General features: G+C 45.9%; 1 protein-coding gene across 1 annotated transcript in view; it reads right to left on the minus strand.

Moving 5' to 3' along the window:
• The window catches only part of LOC101048102 (uncharacterized), an 80,815-nt gene extending 73,940 nt beyond the window's left edge, over nucleotides 1-6,875 (minus strand). Inside the window, 1 exon segment of the mRNA XM_074385658.1 lies at nucleotides 6,740-6,875. Coding sequence (XP_074241759.1) covers nucleotides 6,740-6,742 — 3 coding nt within the window. The 5' untranslated portion in view covers nucleotides 6,743-6,875.
• Between the last annotated feature and the right edge of the window lie 6,234 nt (nucleotides 6,876-13,109).

A 13,109-nucleotide genomic window follows, 5' to 3' on the forward strand; every position in this document is an offset into this window, starting at 1 on the left:
GGGGTTTCAAATGAACAGAGGAGAACAACAGACACTGAGGCCTAGTTGAGGGTGGAGGGTGGGAGGACTAAGACGATTGGAAAACATACCTGTTTGGTGCTATGCTTAGTACGTAAGTGACAAAATAATCTACATACCAAACCCCATGACATAATTTTACCTGTATAACAAGCCCAAATGTATACCCCGAAACAAAAATAAAAACTAAAAGAAAGAAAAAAATCCCTGGATGGGAGAGAGTGCAATATAGGTGAAAGAAATGATTTTTATCACAGATAGTGGCCCAGGTGGGGGCTGTATTGATTTGTTTCTGTGTGCATGCAGGCATATGAAATTATGAACAGGTGGTCCATAATCCTAGGTAGATGGAGAAAACAGGTTGCTGCTGCAGATTCAGTGTCTAGGGGTGGGGATATGCCAGAAAGTTTGTAGACACACTTGTGAGTTTTTGGCAAGAAACACTAGGATCAAAAATGCTGTGGTAAAGTTCCTGAGTGTGGTGCCTAGTCCTGGGAGGAGGGTGGACATGTCAATATCTAGTGTCTGTGTTTGTGTGTGGGTGGGGATTTTGTGGTAGCAGCTGCAAGAAAAGCAGGTTTGTCATCACAGCTTCTTTTCTCTTAAGTTTTTAGTCCTCTGTGATCCAGGGAGAAGACCTGGAATCACAGGACAATGGGCAGCGTGACAGCCTGTGTTAAGGAGAGCAGAGCCTCCCATTCCCACACACCAAGAGTTTTATTCCAGGCAAGGCATCCGTTAGAGTATTTTTTTCCACCCCTCTGGCACCAAATCTGTAGTTTCCTAAACATCAAACAATTTTCCAGCCATCTGATTGTCTAACATTTGAATTCTGACACTACCCAGAGTCAGCACAGACCCTGATTCAGGGCTCAGTCCCACAACATTGTCATCACTGCAGATGCCAGTCACAAACCCCATAGGCCCATCTATGCTTCTGAGCTACTGTAAAAACTGGGGACTCCCATAACCTTCCTGAAGTTCAGGAATTTGGCAGAGCTACTCACAGAACTCAATAAAACACTGTAGTTATGTTTACCAGTTTAATATATAAGATGCAGCCCAGGAAAAGCCAAATAGAAGAAACACATGGAACATAGAAAAGAAATGGGGAAAGAAGAAACACATAGATAATCTTGGAAAATATTTGTGATTAACAAAATTTGCCATCCTTCGTGTGCTGTAGGAACAGTTTATGGAAAGAAATACCCTTCCCATTATGACTTAGATGGTGCTCTCTTTTCTTACCTATCACACAGCAAGGCACACATTCTGCACTTTTTCTTTTAGGCATTAAAAAAATCAGCTGAATTTGCCTTCAGTGGTTAAATACAATATTTTTTTTTTGAGCCTCTGATGCCCAGGCTGGAGTGCAGTGGTGAGATCTCGGCTCACTACAAATTCTGCCTATTAGGTTCAAGCAATTCTCCTGCCTCAGCCTCCCGAGTAGCTGGGATTATAGGCGTCTGCCACCACACCCAGTTCGAGACCCACTCATGTTTCGAACTTCTCACCTTAGGTGATCCACCTGCCTCAGCCTCCCAAAGTGCTGGGATTACAGGTGTGAGCCACCACACTCAGCCTAAAATTAAATATTGCTTTTTTTTTTTTTTTTTTTGAGACGGAGTTTCAAAACTTCTTGTTTCCCAGGCTGGAGTGCAATGGCACAATCTCGGCTCACTGCAACCTCCGCCTCCTGGGTTCAGGCAATTCTCCTGCCTCAGCCTCCTGAGTAGCTGGGATTACAGGCACACGTCACCATGCCCAGCTAATTTTTTTGTGTTTTTAGTAGAGACGGGGTTTCACCATGTTGACCAGGATGGTCTCGATCTCTTGACCTCGTGATCCACCCGCCTCGGCCTCCCAAAGTGCTAAAATTACAGGCGTGAGCCACTGCACCTGGATAAGGGGCTTGCATTTTATACCTCCATAAGAAAAGCAAATATATCTACTTCTTTCAGACAATATATGCATTATTATTTCTTTTTTTTTTTTTTTTTTTGAGACAGAGTTTCGCTCTTGTTACCCAGGCTGGAGTGCAATGGCGCGATCTCGGCTCACCGCAACCTCCACCTCCTGGGTTCAGGCAATTCTCCTGCCTCAGCCTCCTGAGTAGCTGGGATTATAGGCACGCGCCACCATGCCCAGCTAATTTTTTGTATTTTTAGTAGAGACGGGGTTTCACCATGTTGACCAGGATGGTCTCGATCTCTCGACCTCGTGATCCACCCGCCTCGGCCTCCCAAAGTGCTGGGATTACAGGCTTGAGCCACCGCGCCCGGCCGCATTATTATTTCTATTTAAAATAATGTAGTAAAAAATTAGTCATATGGGAACACTTCTAGAACATACCACATTTCATCACATAAAATTTAGCATTAAACTTAGAAATCAAGACAACAGAATATAGAACCGAGATATTCATTATCACAAATTTACCCTTGCAAAGGAAGAACTAATGTTTTGATTAATCTATGTAACTCATCAGTTAACTAAGGCATTTTTCTGTGGAAATATATTCATTGTCTACAGCCAAAATGGAAGAGAGATTTTTCCTATTTTTTTCCTTGGTAGCTAGCATTCTTAAAGCTAAGGCTTGGAATTCTGTTTGAAATCACTCAGCTATAAAAAACACACCCGAGAAAATTTCTAAACTCAGTCTGGAAAAGAAAAAGGAAAATAAGAATTATTTTTAAAATGGAATATATGATTAAATGCTTTTTAAAACTCATCTCTTTTATGTCCTTTGTAAATATTTTCTTATTTTTCAAGTCCTACTAATAAAGTGCAAATTACAGTTTAAAAAAAACTAATGCAGCTGGGTGCAGTGGCTCAGTCTTTAATCCCAGCACTTTGAGAGGCAAAGGCAGGCAAGTTACTTAAGACCAGAAGTTTGGAATTAGCCTGGTCCATCTCTGCTAAAAATACAAAACTAGCTGGGTGCAGTGGTGCATACCTGTAGTCCTAGCTACTCGGGAGGCGGAGGCATGAGAATCTCTTGAACCCAGGAGATGAAGGTTGCAGAGAGCCAAGATCAAGCCACTGCATTCCAGCCCAGTGCAACAGTGAGGCTGTCTCACAAAAACAAAACAGAACAACAACAACAACAAAACCTGAGGCCAAAATAAGTGAAGGAATCTTTTCAAGGTACAGATACAGTCTCCCACAGCATCCTGTTCACTTACATGCTCAATAAACACCCTCCCAGGAGACACTGCACTATGCCCGAGTGAGTGCCCCAGGTGTGTTTTACTTTGTAAGTCGTTTTTTATTTCTTTTTTTTTTTTTTTTTTTTTGGAGACGGAGTTTCGCTCTTGTTACCCAGGCTGGAGTGCAATGGCGCGATCTCGGCTCACCGCAACCTCCGCCTCCTGGGTTCAAGCAATTCTCCTGCCTCAGCCTCCTGAGTAGCTGGGATTACAGGCATGTGCCACCATGCCCAGCTAATTTTTTGTATTTTTAGTAGAGACGGGGTTTCACCATGTTGACCAGGATGGTCTCGATCTCTCGACCTCGTGATCCACCCGCCTCGGCCTCTCAAAGTGCTGGGATTACAGGCTTGAGCCACCGCGCCCGGCCTCGTTTTTTATTTCTATTTTTTTTGAGACGGAGTTTTGCTCTTGTTACCCAGGCTGGAGTGCAATGGTGCGATCTCAGCTCACCGCAACCTCCGCCTCCTGGGTTCAGGCAATTCTCCTGCCTCAGCCACCTGAGTAGCTGGGATTATAAGCATGCGCCACCATGCCCAGCTAATGTTTTGTATATTTAGTAGAGACAGGGTTTCACCATGTTGACCAGGATGGTCTTGATCTCTTGACCTCGTGATCCACCCGCCTCAGCCTCCCAAAATGCTGGGATTACAGGCTTGAGCCACCGCGCCCGGCCGAGTCACAGATTTTTTACAATACAGTGTCAGAGGATTATTCTCTGCTTTCTTCTCATGGAAAATATTTACAAACAGAAAACAAATCTTTTCAACAATGTTATGCAATGCACTCCATCAGAAAGAAAGAGAAAGAAAGATAAAAGAGAGAGGAAGGAGAGAAGGAAGGAAGGAAGGAAGATGGAAGGAAAGAAGATGGAAGGAAGGGAGGGACGGAGGGAGGGAGGAAGGAAGGAAGGGAAAAGAAAAGAAAAGAAGGAAAAGGAAAAAGAGAAAAAGAAAGAGAAAGAGAAAGTAAGAGTGCCAGCCTAAGCTGCAGCCTTTACAAACAGCCTCCCTGAGATGAGCCAGGTCCATCCCCAGAGTATGGGAAAATTTCATCTCTGTTTTACTTTCTCCCTCATTTTGAATGTATTCAAAAAGGAAACAGAAGAATTTTCTGTCATATAAGTAACACATAAAATTTTTGTTCAAGAGAAAATCAGGGCCGGGCGCGGTGGCTCAAGCCTGTAATCCCAGCACTTTGGGAGGCCGAGGCCGGTGGATCATGAGGTCAAGGGATCAAGACCATCCTGGTCAACATGGTGAAACCCCGTCTCTACTAAAAATACAAAAAAATTAGCTGTGCATGGTGGTGCGTGCCTGTAATGCCAGCTACTCAGGAGGCTGAGGCAGGAGAATTGCCTGAACCCCGGAGGCAGAGGTTGCGGTGAGCCGAGATCGCGCCATTGCACTCCAGCCTGGGTAACAAGAGTGAAACTCTGTCTCAAAAAAAAAAAAAAAAAAAAAAAAGAGAAAATCAACTTTTATTTTGGTAACAGTGTATTATCAATACTAAAGCCAATTTTAATAAATCCTTATAAATATATTTGTCATTTCTGATCACATTTCTGATCACTCACATTTTTACATATGTATTTTGTAATCTCTTGTAATTTTTTAACTTTTTATATTTTATCTTTATCCACTTTTTATTTTTTCAATTTGAAACAACCTTTAAGTAATTTCAAACTACTATAGGAGATAAAAATAAATCATTTAGGGCCAGGTGTGGTGGCTCTCACCTGGAATCCCAGCACTTTGGGAGGCCAAAGTGGGCAGATCACCTCAGGTCGGGAGTTCTGAGACCACCCTGACTAACATAGAGTAACCCCATCTCTACTAAAAACATAAAATTAACTGGACATGAGGGTGCATGCCTGTAGTCCGAGCTACTCCAGAAGCTGAGGTAGAACACCTTGAAAAAGGGACGCAGATGTTGCAGTGAGCCAAGATTGCTCCATTGCACTCCAGTTTGGGCAACAAGAGCAAAATGCCCTCAAAAAACAAAACAAACAAAAAACACAAAACCTCCAGTTGCAAGTTTGATATTAGCTTTAGCTTGGAGTCACTAGGTTCAAGCTTTAATTTCCACGTCAGAGTTATTTACTTGGTTTTTAAATCTAAGTGTTTGAAAAACCCAGTGAACTGGCCGGGCGCGGTGGCTCAAGCCTGTAATCCCAGCACTTTGGGAGGCCGAGGCGGGTGGATCACAAGGTCAAGAGATCGAGACCATCCTGGTCAACATGGTGAAACCCCGCCTCTACTAAAAATACAAAAATTAGCTGGGCATGGTGGCGTGTGCCTGTAATCCCAGCCACTCAGGAGGCTGAGGCAGGAGAATTGCCTGAACCCAGGAGGCGGAGGTTGCGGTGAGCCGAGATCGCGCCATTGCACTCCAGCCTGGGTAACAAGAGCGAAACTCCGTCTCAAAAAAAAAAAAAAAAAAAAAAAAAAAAAAAAAAAAAACCAGTGAACTTACTCAAACACAGTGTTTACATAAGGGAAGACGATTTTAAGGCTCTTCCTTTTTTTTTTTTTGAGACGGAGTTTTGCTCTTCTTGCCCAGGCTAGAATGCAAGGGGACGATCGGCTCACTGCAACCTCCCCTACCGGGGTACAAGCAATTCTTCTGCCTCAGCCCCTCGAGGAGCAGGGATTACAGGCGCCTGCCACCACTCGCAGCTATTTTTTTTTTCTTCTATGTTTAGTAGAGACAGGGTTTCCCCACGTTGGTTGGCCAGGCTGGTCTCAAACTTCTGACCTCAGGTAATCTACCCATCTCGGACTCCCAAAATGCAGGGATTACAGGCGGGAGCCATCACTACCGGCCAGTAAAGGGTCTTTCCCCTATTGGCTGGGGTCAGACCGTACAATCTAAGATAATCACTGTTGGCTTAGACCCAAACTTTTTCCAAGTAGAGTAAACGCGGGATTTTGCGAGAAAAGGAGAAGGGGGAAGCAGGGTCGGGATGATTTATACAACTTTTACAACTTATGACCAGGAAGTCGAGTCTTGGAAGAGAAACTTCGTTGTCCTAACAACGCCTTACGTCAAGTGATGCCCCGCCTCCACCTCTCAAAGCGCTGGGATTACAGGCATGAGCCAACTGGCATGAGCCATGGCATAAATTTTTAATAAGAGAAAAGGGAATCTCTGAACCCCAGGGACCAAATTCATAAACCCGCACCCCGAGTCAGGAGTATCCCCTGACGACTCTCCCGTGGTCCCTGCACAAACTGGGAAGAGACGCGGCACTGCCGGTGCAGAGCTGCCCAGAGAGGGCTCCAGGTCGGGACACAGTCACTGCGTAGGGAAGAGACAGGACGCCGGGGAACCGGCTGTCAGCGCAGCCGCCATCTTATGGCTGAAGGAAACTGAGGCTGAGTCAGGCAAGGAAAACTTAGGGCGCAGATTGAGGGACTGACAGCGGGGAGGCCTGCGTCCCGCTACAGCCACTTCCCACCGGTTCCAACAAGTCCTTCCCCTCTCTCGGGATGTCGACACAGCACTCTCACCATTTCTAGGCTTCCAGTGGGTCCCAGTGTCTTAGCTGCGGACCTCCCAATACCTGCAGGTCACAGGGCCACAGAGGCTGGGTCTCTAGGAGCAGAAGACACAGAGCGGTAAAAACGCAACCTGGAGCGCCAGCTGCAGCGAGAGACAAAGGCCCGCCAAGCCCGGAAGCCGTTCAGGTCGCTCCAGCTGGGTGCCTGATTGGACAGTTTCCAGCCAAGCGTCCCTGATTGGATAATGCTTAAGTCCCCGCCCCCTCAAGCCCTGAGTGACAGAAAATGTGATCAGGTGCTAAACTGAGTGAAGAGTGACAGCCTAGGCTGCAGCCTTTTCAGGCGGGGATTCCTCCCTGAGCTGAGCCAGGGCCGCTCCAGAACATGAGAAAATTATGTTTTTTTACTCTCTCTCTCTCTCTCTTTGAATGTATTCAAAAGGTGAACAGAAGTATGTTGTTGTCATATTAATAATACATAAAATTTTGGGGCTGGGCGCGGTGGCTACGCCTGAAATCCCAGCGCTTTGGGAGGCTGAAGCCGGCGGATCATCTGAAGTCGGGAGTTTGAGATTAGCCTGACCAACGTGGAGAAACCCTGTCACTACTAAAAATTATCTGGGTGTGGTGGCGTGTGCCTGTAGTCCCGGCTACTTGGGACACTGAGGCAGGAGAATCGCTTGAACCCAGGAGGCAGAAGTTGCAGTGATCCGATACCACACTATTGCACTCCAGCCTGGGAGACAGAGTAAGACTCTTTCTCAAAAAAAAAGCCTGGCGGGGTGGCTCAAGCCTGTAATCCCAGCACTTTGGCAGGTTGAGGCGGGTGGATCACGAGGTCGAGAGATCGAGACCATCCTGGTCAACGTGGTGAAACCCCGTCTCTACTAAAAATACAAAATATTAGCTGGGCATGGTGGCACGTGCCTGTAATCCCACCTACTCAGGAGGCTGAGGCAGGAGAATTGCCTGAACCCGGGAGGCGGAGGTTGCGGTGAGCCGAAATCGCGCCATTGCACTCCAGCCTGGGTAACAAGAGCGAAACTGCGTCTCAAAATAAATAAATACATAAATAAAAAACTAAAAAGAATGTAGGTAAAAATAAAATATAAAACGTTAAAATAATTACAAATATTACAAAATACATCTGTGATCTAGAGTGGAAAAAAATGACAAATTTGGTTTATTTATAAGGTTTTATTAAAATTAGCTTCAGTATTGATAATATACTACTACCAAAGTACAAGATGATTTTCTTCTTAACAATTGTTTTTTTTTTTTTTTTTTTTTTTTGAGACGGAGTTTCGCTCTTGTTACCCAGGCTGGAGTGCAATGGCGCGATCTCGGCTCACCGCAACCTCCGCCTCCTGGGTTCAGGCAATTCTCCTGCCTCAGCCTCCTGAGTAGCTGGGATTACAGGCACGCGCCACCATACCCAGCTGATTTTTTTGTATTTTTAGTAGAGACGGGGTTTCACCATGTTGACCAGGATGGTCTTGATCTCTTGACCTGGTGATCCACCCACCTCGGCCTCCCAAAGTGCTAGGATTACAGGCTTGAGCCACCGCGCCTGGCCTCTTTTTAGTTTTTTTTAAATTTGAAACAACCTTTAAGTAATTTCAAACTGTTATAGGAGATAGAAAAAATCATTTAGGGCCAAGCATGGTAGCTCACACCTGTAATCCCAGCACTTTGGGAGGCTGAGGCAGATCAGGAGTTTGAGACCAGCCTGATCAACATGGAGAAATCCCTTCTCTACTATAAATACAAGATTAGCCAGGCGTGGTTGCAGGTGCCTGTAATCCCAGCTACTCAGGAGGCTGAAGCAGAAGAATTGCTTGAACCAGGGAGGTTAAAGTTGCAGCGAGCCAAGATCATGCCATTGCACTCCAGCCTGGGCAACAAGAGCGAAACTCAGTCTCAAAAAAAAAAAAAAAAAAAAAAAAAGAGCTAACCAAGCCAGGCACAGTGGCTCATACCTGTAATCCCCGCACTTTGCGAGGTCGATGCGAGTGGATTATCTAAAGTCAGGAGTTCGAGATCAGCCTGGCCAAAAAGGTGAAAACTCTTTATATTAAAAATACAAAAAATTACCTAGGTGTGATGGCATGTGCCTGTAATCCCAGCTACTCGGGAGGCTGAGGCAGGAGAATCATTTGAACACAGGAGGTGGAGGTTGCAGTGAGCTGAGATTGCACCATTGCACTCCAACTTGGGCAACAAGAGCCAAACTGCATCTCAAAAAATAAATAAAAATAAAATACTAAGCACAGAGGATCAGAAACATGCTTGGTTTACTAATGGATCTGACAAATACAATGCTGGGACACCATGCTTGAAGGCCTTGGCTTATAATCCTGTTAAAAACATAGGCAATTCTGATGAAAGAAGTGGGAGCAGCCAGTTAGCTGAACTAGTAGTGGTCCTTCAAGCTATTCAGGAGGAGCCCAGAGGGATTTGTCACCGTATACCAACTTTTGGTCAGTAGCAAATGGTCTTACTACCTGGATGCCCCAATGGAAATGAAACAAATAGTTAATTGGGAATTAAAAGGATTGGGGAAAACAATACTGGAAAGATATCTGAATCCTGGAGCACACTACCATTATCACTTTTTTCAATTTTTTTTTTTTTCTCTCTTTTGAGACAGATTCTAGCTCTGTTGCTAGGCTGGAGTGCAGCGGCATAAACTCAGTTCACTGCAGTCTCTGCCTCCTCAATTCAAGCGATTCTCCTTGTTCAGTCTCTTGAGTACCTGGGATTACAGCCCCGTGCCACCACATCCAGCTAATTTTTTTATTTTTAGCAGAGATGGGGTTTCACCATGTTGGCCAGGAAGGTCTCAATCTCCTGATATTGTGATCCACCCACTTTAGCCTCCCAAAGTGCTGGGATTATAGGTGTGAGACACCATGCCTGGTCCTGTTGGTTCCAAGTTGCTGCTCATACATCTCTGCTTTCTCTTGACAGACTATTTAATTAACAGGAAGAGCAACAGGCCACAATTTCTTTTTTTTTTTTTTTTCTTTTTTTTGAGACGGAGTTTTGCTCTTGTTACACAGGCTGGAGTGCAATGGCGCGATCTCGGCTCACCGCAACCTCCACCTCCTGGGTTCAGGCAATTCTCCTGCCGCAGCCTCCTGAGTAGCTGGGATTACAGGCACACGCCACCATGCCCAGCTGATTTTTTGTATTTTTAGTAGAGACGGGGTTTCACCATGTCGACCAGGATGGTCTCGAACTCTCGACGTCGTGATCCACCCGCCTCGGCCTCCCAAAGTGCTGGGATTACAGGCTTGAGCCACCGCGCCCGGCAACAGGCCACAATTTCTACCATAACTGCAAACTTGAATGCAGATGAATGAATTACAACATGTTCAAGCCTTGCACTGAGAGGTATTATAATGTATGATGGTAAAATTGATAGTGATTACTGGGGAGAGTTAAAGGTCATTTTATACAATACCACTCCAGATTCTTTTGCTATAAAACTGTAGATTTGGGTTGCTCAATTGTTAGGGACACTTTGTCAACAATTAGCCGCTGAGGAAATCTCTGCCCCGACACAGGCTACATACAGAACTGGGGAATTCAGATCCACTGGTAAAGGTAACTTAAATCCTGTAGCCAAAATATGGGTACAGCATCCATCAGACCCTGCCCCTAATGCTAGTGACCTGATAGCTATGGGAGCAAAAAATAAAGGTATAGTACAATGTCCTAAAGATGAAAAACGATGTTTCCCTCCATTTTTGCTATTACAGGGAATAGCCTATTTACTAATCATCAGCACCTGTGTCTGTGTCTGAGTCCAAGAATAAATTAAACTGGGTAGCCACAGCTGCAACAAAACCCAACTGCAGTCAATGCTGGCTACAGGTCGAACTGTCAGAGGCCACCAGGAATGGGCTACCTTAGAGAATTGTCCATGGCAACATTTCTGAATAACTATATCATTACTAATAGGGCCACAACAACAACACTTGCAATCCACTCTGGACTTCCTTGACCACACTAAGCAATTTAGCTTTGCTTAAGTCAAACAAAAGGTGAACTAAACCCTGTCCATTTGTGAAAAGCCTTGATATCCTGCCCAATATGCCTGGAACAGTATATATTGGAAAGATGCTGTGCTGTTGGCCAGATTCCATATAGCGCCCCCTTTGTCTGGAGGCCTAAATGGCTCTTCTAAAGTTATTCTGGGGTTTCCCCAGACAATTGTCAACACATACTCCAAATCAACATTGCCCTCAGTGAAACACAGTCTCTTTCCTATTTTAATTACACATTAGTACACTATAATTGCAGTAGCTGCACTGCTATCCGCTGAGGGGCCCTCTGGGTATGCAGATCCTATGGGTGGCAATAACTGCCCCCACATTGGACAGGGAAATGCACGTAAGGGTTGCCATTAATTTCATTCACCATCTGGAATGATATTCCCCTCCCCAGTAATCTAGATGCTTATAAACATCACTGCTTATGAATGTACCGACCTCCCTGGTGGTGGTAACCTGCTTCAGCAACAAATTAAGATATTAAGCTTACATGTAGAAAAAGCTTTTTTTTTTTCCAGATGAAGTTTTGCTCTGTTGCCCAGGCTGGAGTACAACGGCACGATCTCCACTCACTGCAATCTCCGCCTCCCGGGTTCAAGCGATTCTCCTGCCTCAGCCTCCCAAGTAGTTGGGATTATAGGTGCATGTCACCACGCCTGGCTACTTTTTGTATTTTTAGTAGAGATGGGGTTTTTACCATGTTTGTCAGTCTGGTCTCAAACTCCTGACCTTGAGGTTTGCCCTCCTCAGCCTCCCAAAGTGCTGAGATTATGGGCATGAGCCACCGTGCCTGCCAAAAGGGCTCTTAATGATAGTGTACCCGGCCGGGCACGGTGGCTCAAGCCTGTAATCCCAGCACTTTGGGAGGCCGAGGCGGGTGGATCACGAGGTCAAGAGATCAAGACCATCCTGGTCAGAATGGTGAAACCCCGTCTCTACTAAAAATACAAAAAATTAGCTGGGCATGGTGGTGCGTGCTTGTAATCCCAGCTACTCAGGAGGCTGAGGCAGGAGAATTGCCTGAACCCAGGAGGCGGAGGTTGTGGTGAGCCGAGATCGCGCCATTGCACTCCAGCCTGGGCAACAAGAGCGAAACTCCGTCTCAAAAAAAAAAAAAAAAAAAAAAAATAGTGTACCCACAGAAGGACTCCTGCAACTTTGAAAACAGTTGGGCTGATAAGGATTGCAATATGGGGCCTTGTCCAGACAGATTGGAGGGGTTCCTTTTTCCAGTCTTTCACCCAGACCTGGTCCCCAGGTTGGAGGGGATGTACTGGATTGGCTAGGGAAATAGGTGCTCTTTTTTTTTTTTTTTTTAAGATGGGGTTTCACCATATTGGTCAGGCTGGTCTCAAACTCCTGACCTCAGGTGATCCGCCCGCCTCAGCCTCCCAAAGTGCTAGGATTACAGGCGTTAGCCACCGCACCAGGCATGATAGGTGCTCTTTCTATTACAGACTCACTGACCTAGGACAGCACATTTCCCAATGCCTGCAGCTGGGAGGCCATGCTTGTTTCCCCTAGCTGTCTGAGGTCTCCCCTTACTTTGTTAACCAGATGAGGGGGGCCTCCCAAATAGGATTTCAAAGGGTGAGTAACCGGCGGGTCCCAGTGTACACCATGACCTCAACAGGGCTTGGGGAAGCATATCTACCCAGGAAGCCTGTGTTTCCTGACAGAGCTTTGCTAGTGTAACCTTCAGGGTTCGATTCATGCGCCCCACTTTCCCTGAACCTTGTGGCCTGTAGGCTGTATGAAGTTTCCACTTAATCTCGAGCACGCTGGTGAGGGCTTGGATGATCTCTGCCACAAATGCTGGCCCGTCGTCACTGTGTATAGTAAGTGGAATCCCGTATCAGTGAGCAATTTCACAGAGTAGGACTTTCACGACCTCTTGGGCGTTTTCTGTCCTAGTTTGGAGTGCCTCAGCCCAGCCCCAGTATGTACATACAAGGACCAGTAGGTATTTGTACTCTTTAAAGGGCTTGACTTCAGTATAATCCACCTCCATGTCCTCAAAGGGGTAGCCCGCCAAGCCATCGCACCCCTGGGGCAGATTTCAGCTGTTGTGGAGGGTTGTTTTTAGTACAGGCAAGGCACTGATTACTTACAGCAGCACAGAGTCTGGGGAGGGTTGCAATATAGTAATACCTGTTGTGTAAGGTCTCCAGAGCAGTTTTACGTGGGTAAGACCATGGCACTGAGCAACAACGGTATGAGCCAAGTTCCGAGGCACCACCCGTCTGTTGTCAGGGAGTAGCCACCATCCCCCAGCCCTCTGCTTTGCCCCCTCCTGCTGTGCCCACTGGTTTTCTTCCTTAG

The sequence above is a fragment of the Saimiri boliviensis genome, chromosome 14 (genome assembly GCF_048565385.1).
Source record: "Saimiri boliviensis isolate mSaiBol1 chromosome 14, mSaiBol1.pri, whole genome shotgun sequence".
Taxonomy (NCBI): domain Eukaryota; kingdom Metazoa; phylum Chordata; class Mammalia; order Primates; family Cebidae; genus Saimiri; species Saimiri boliviensis.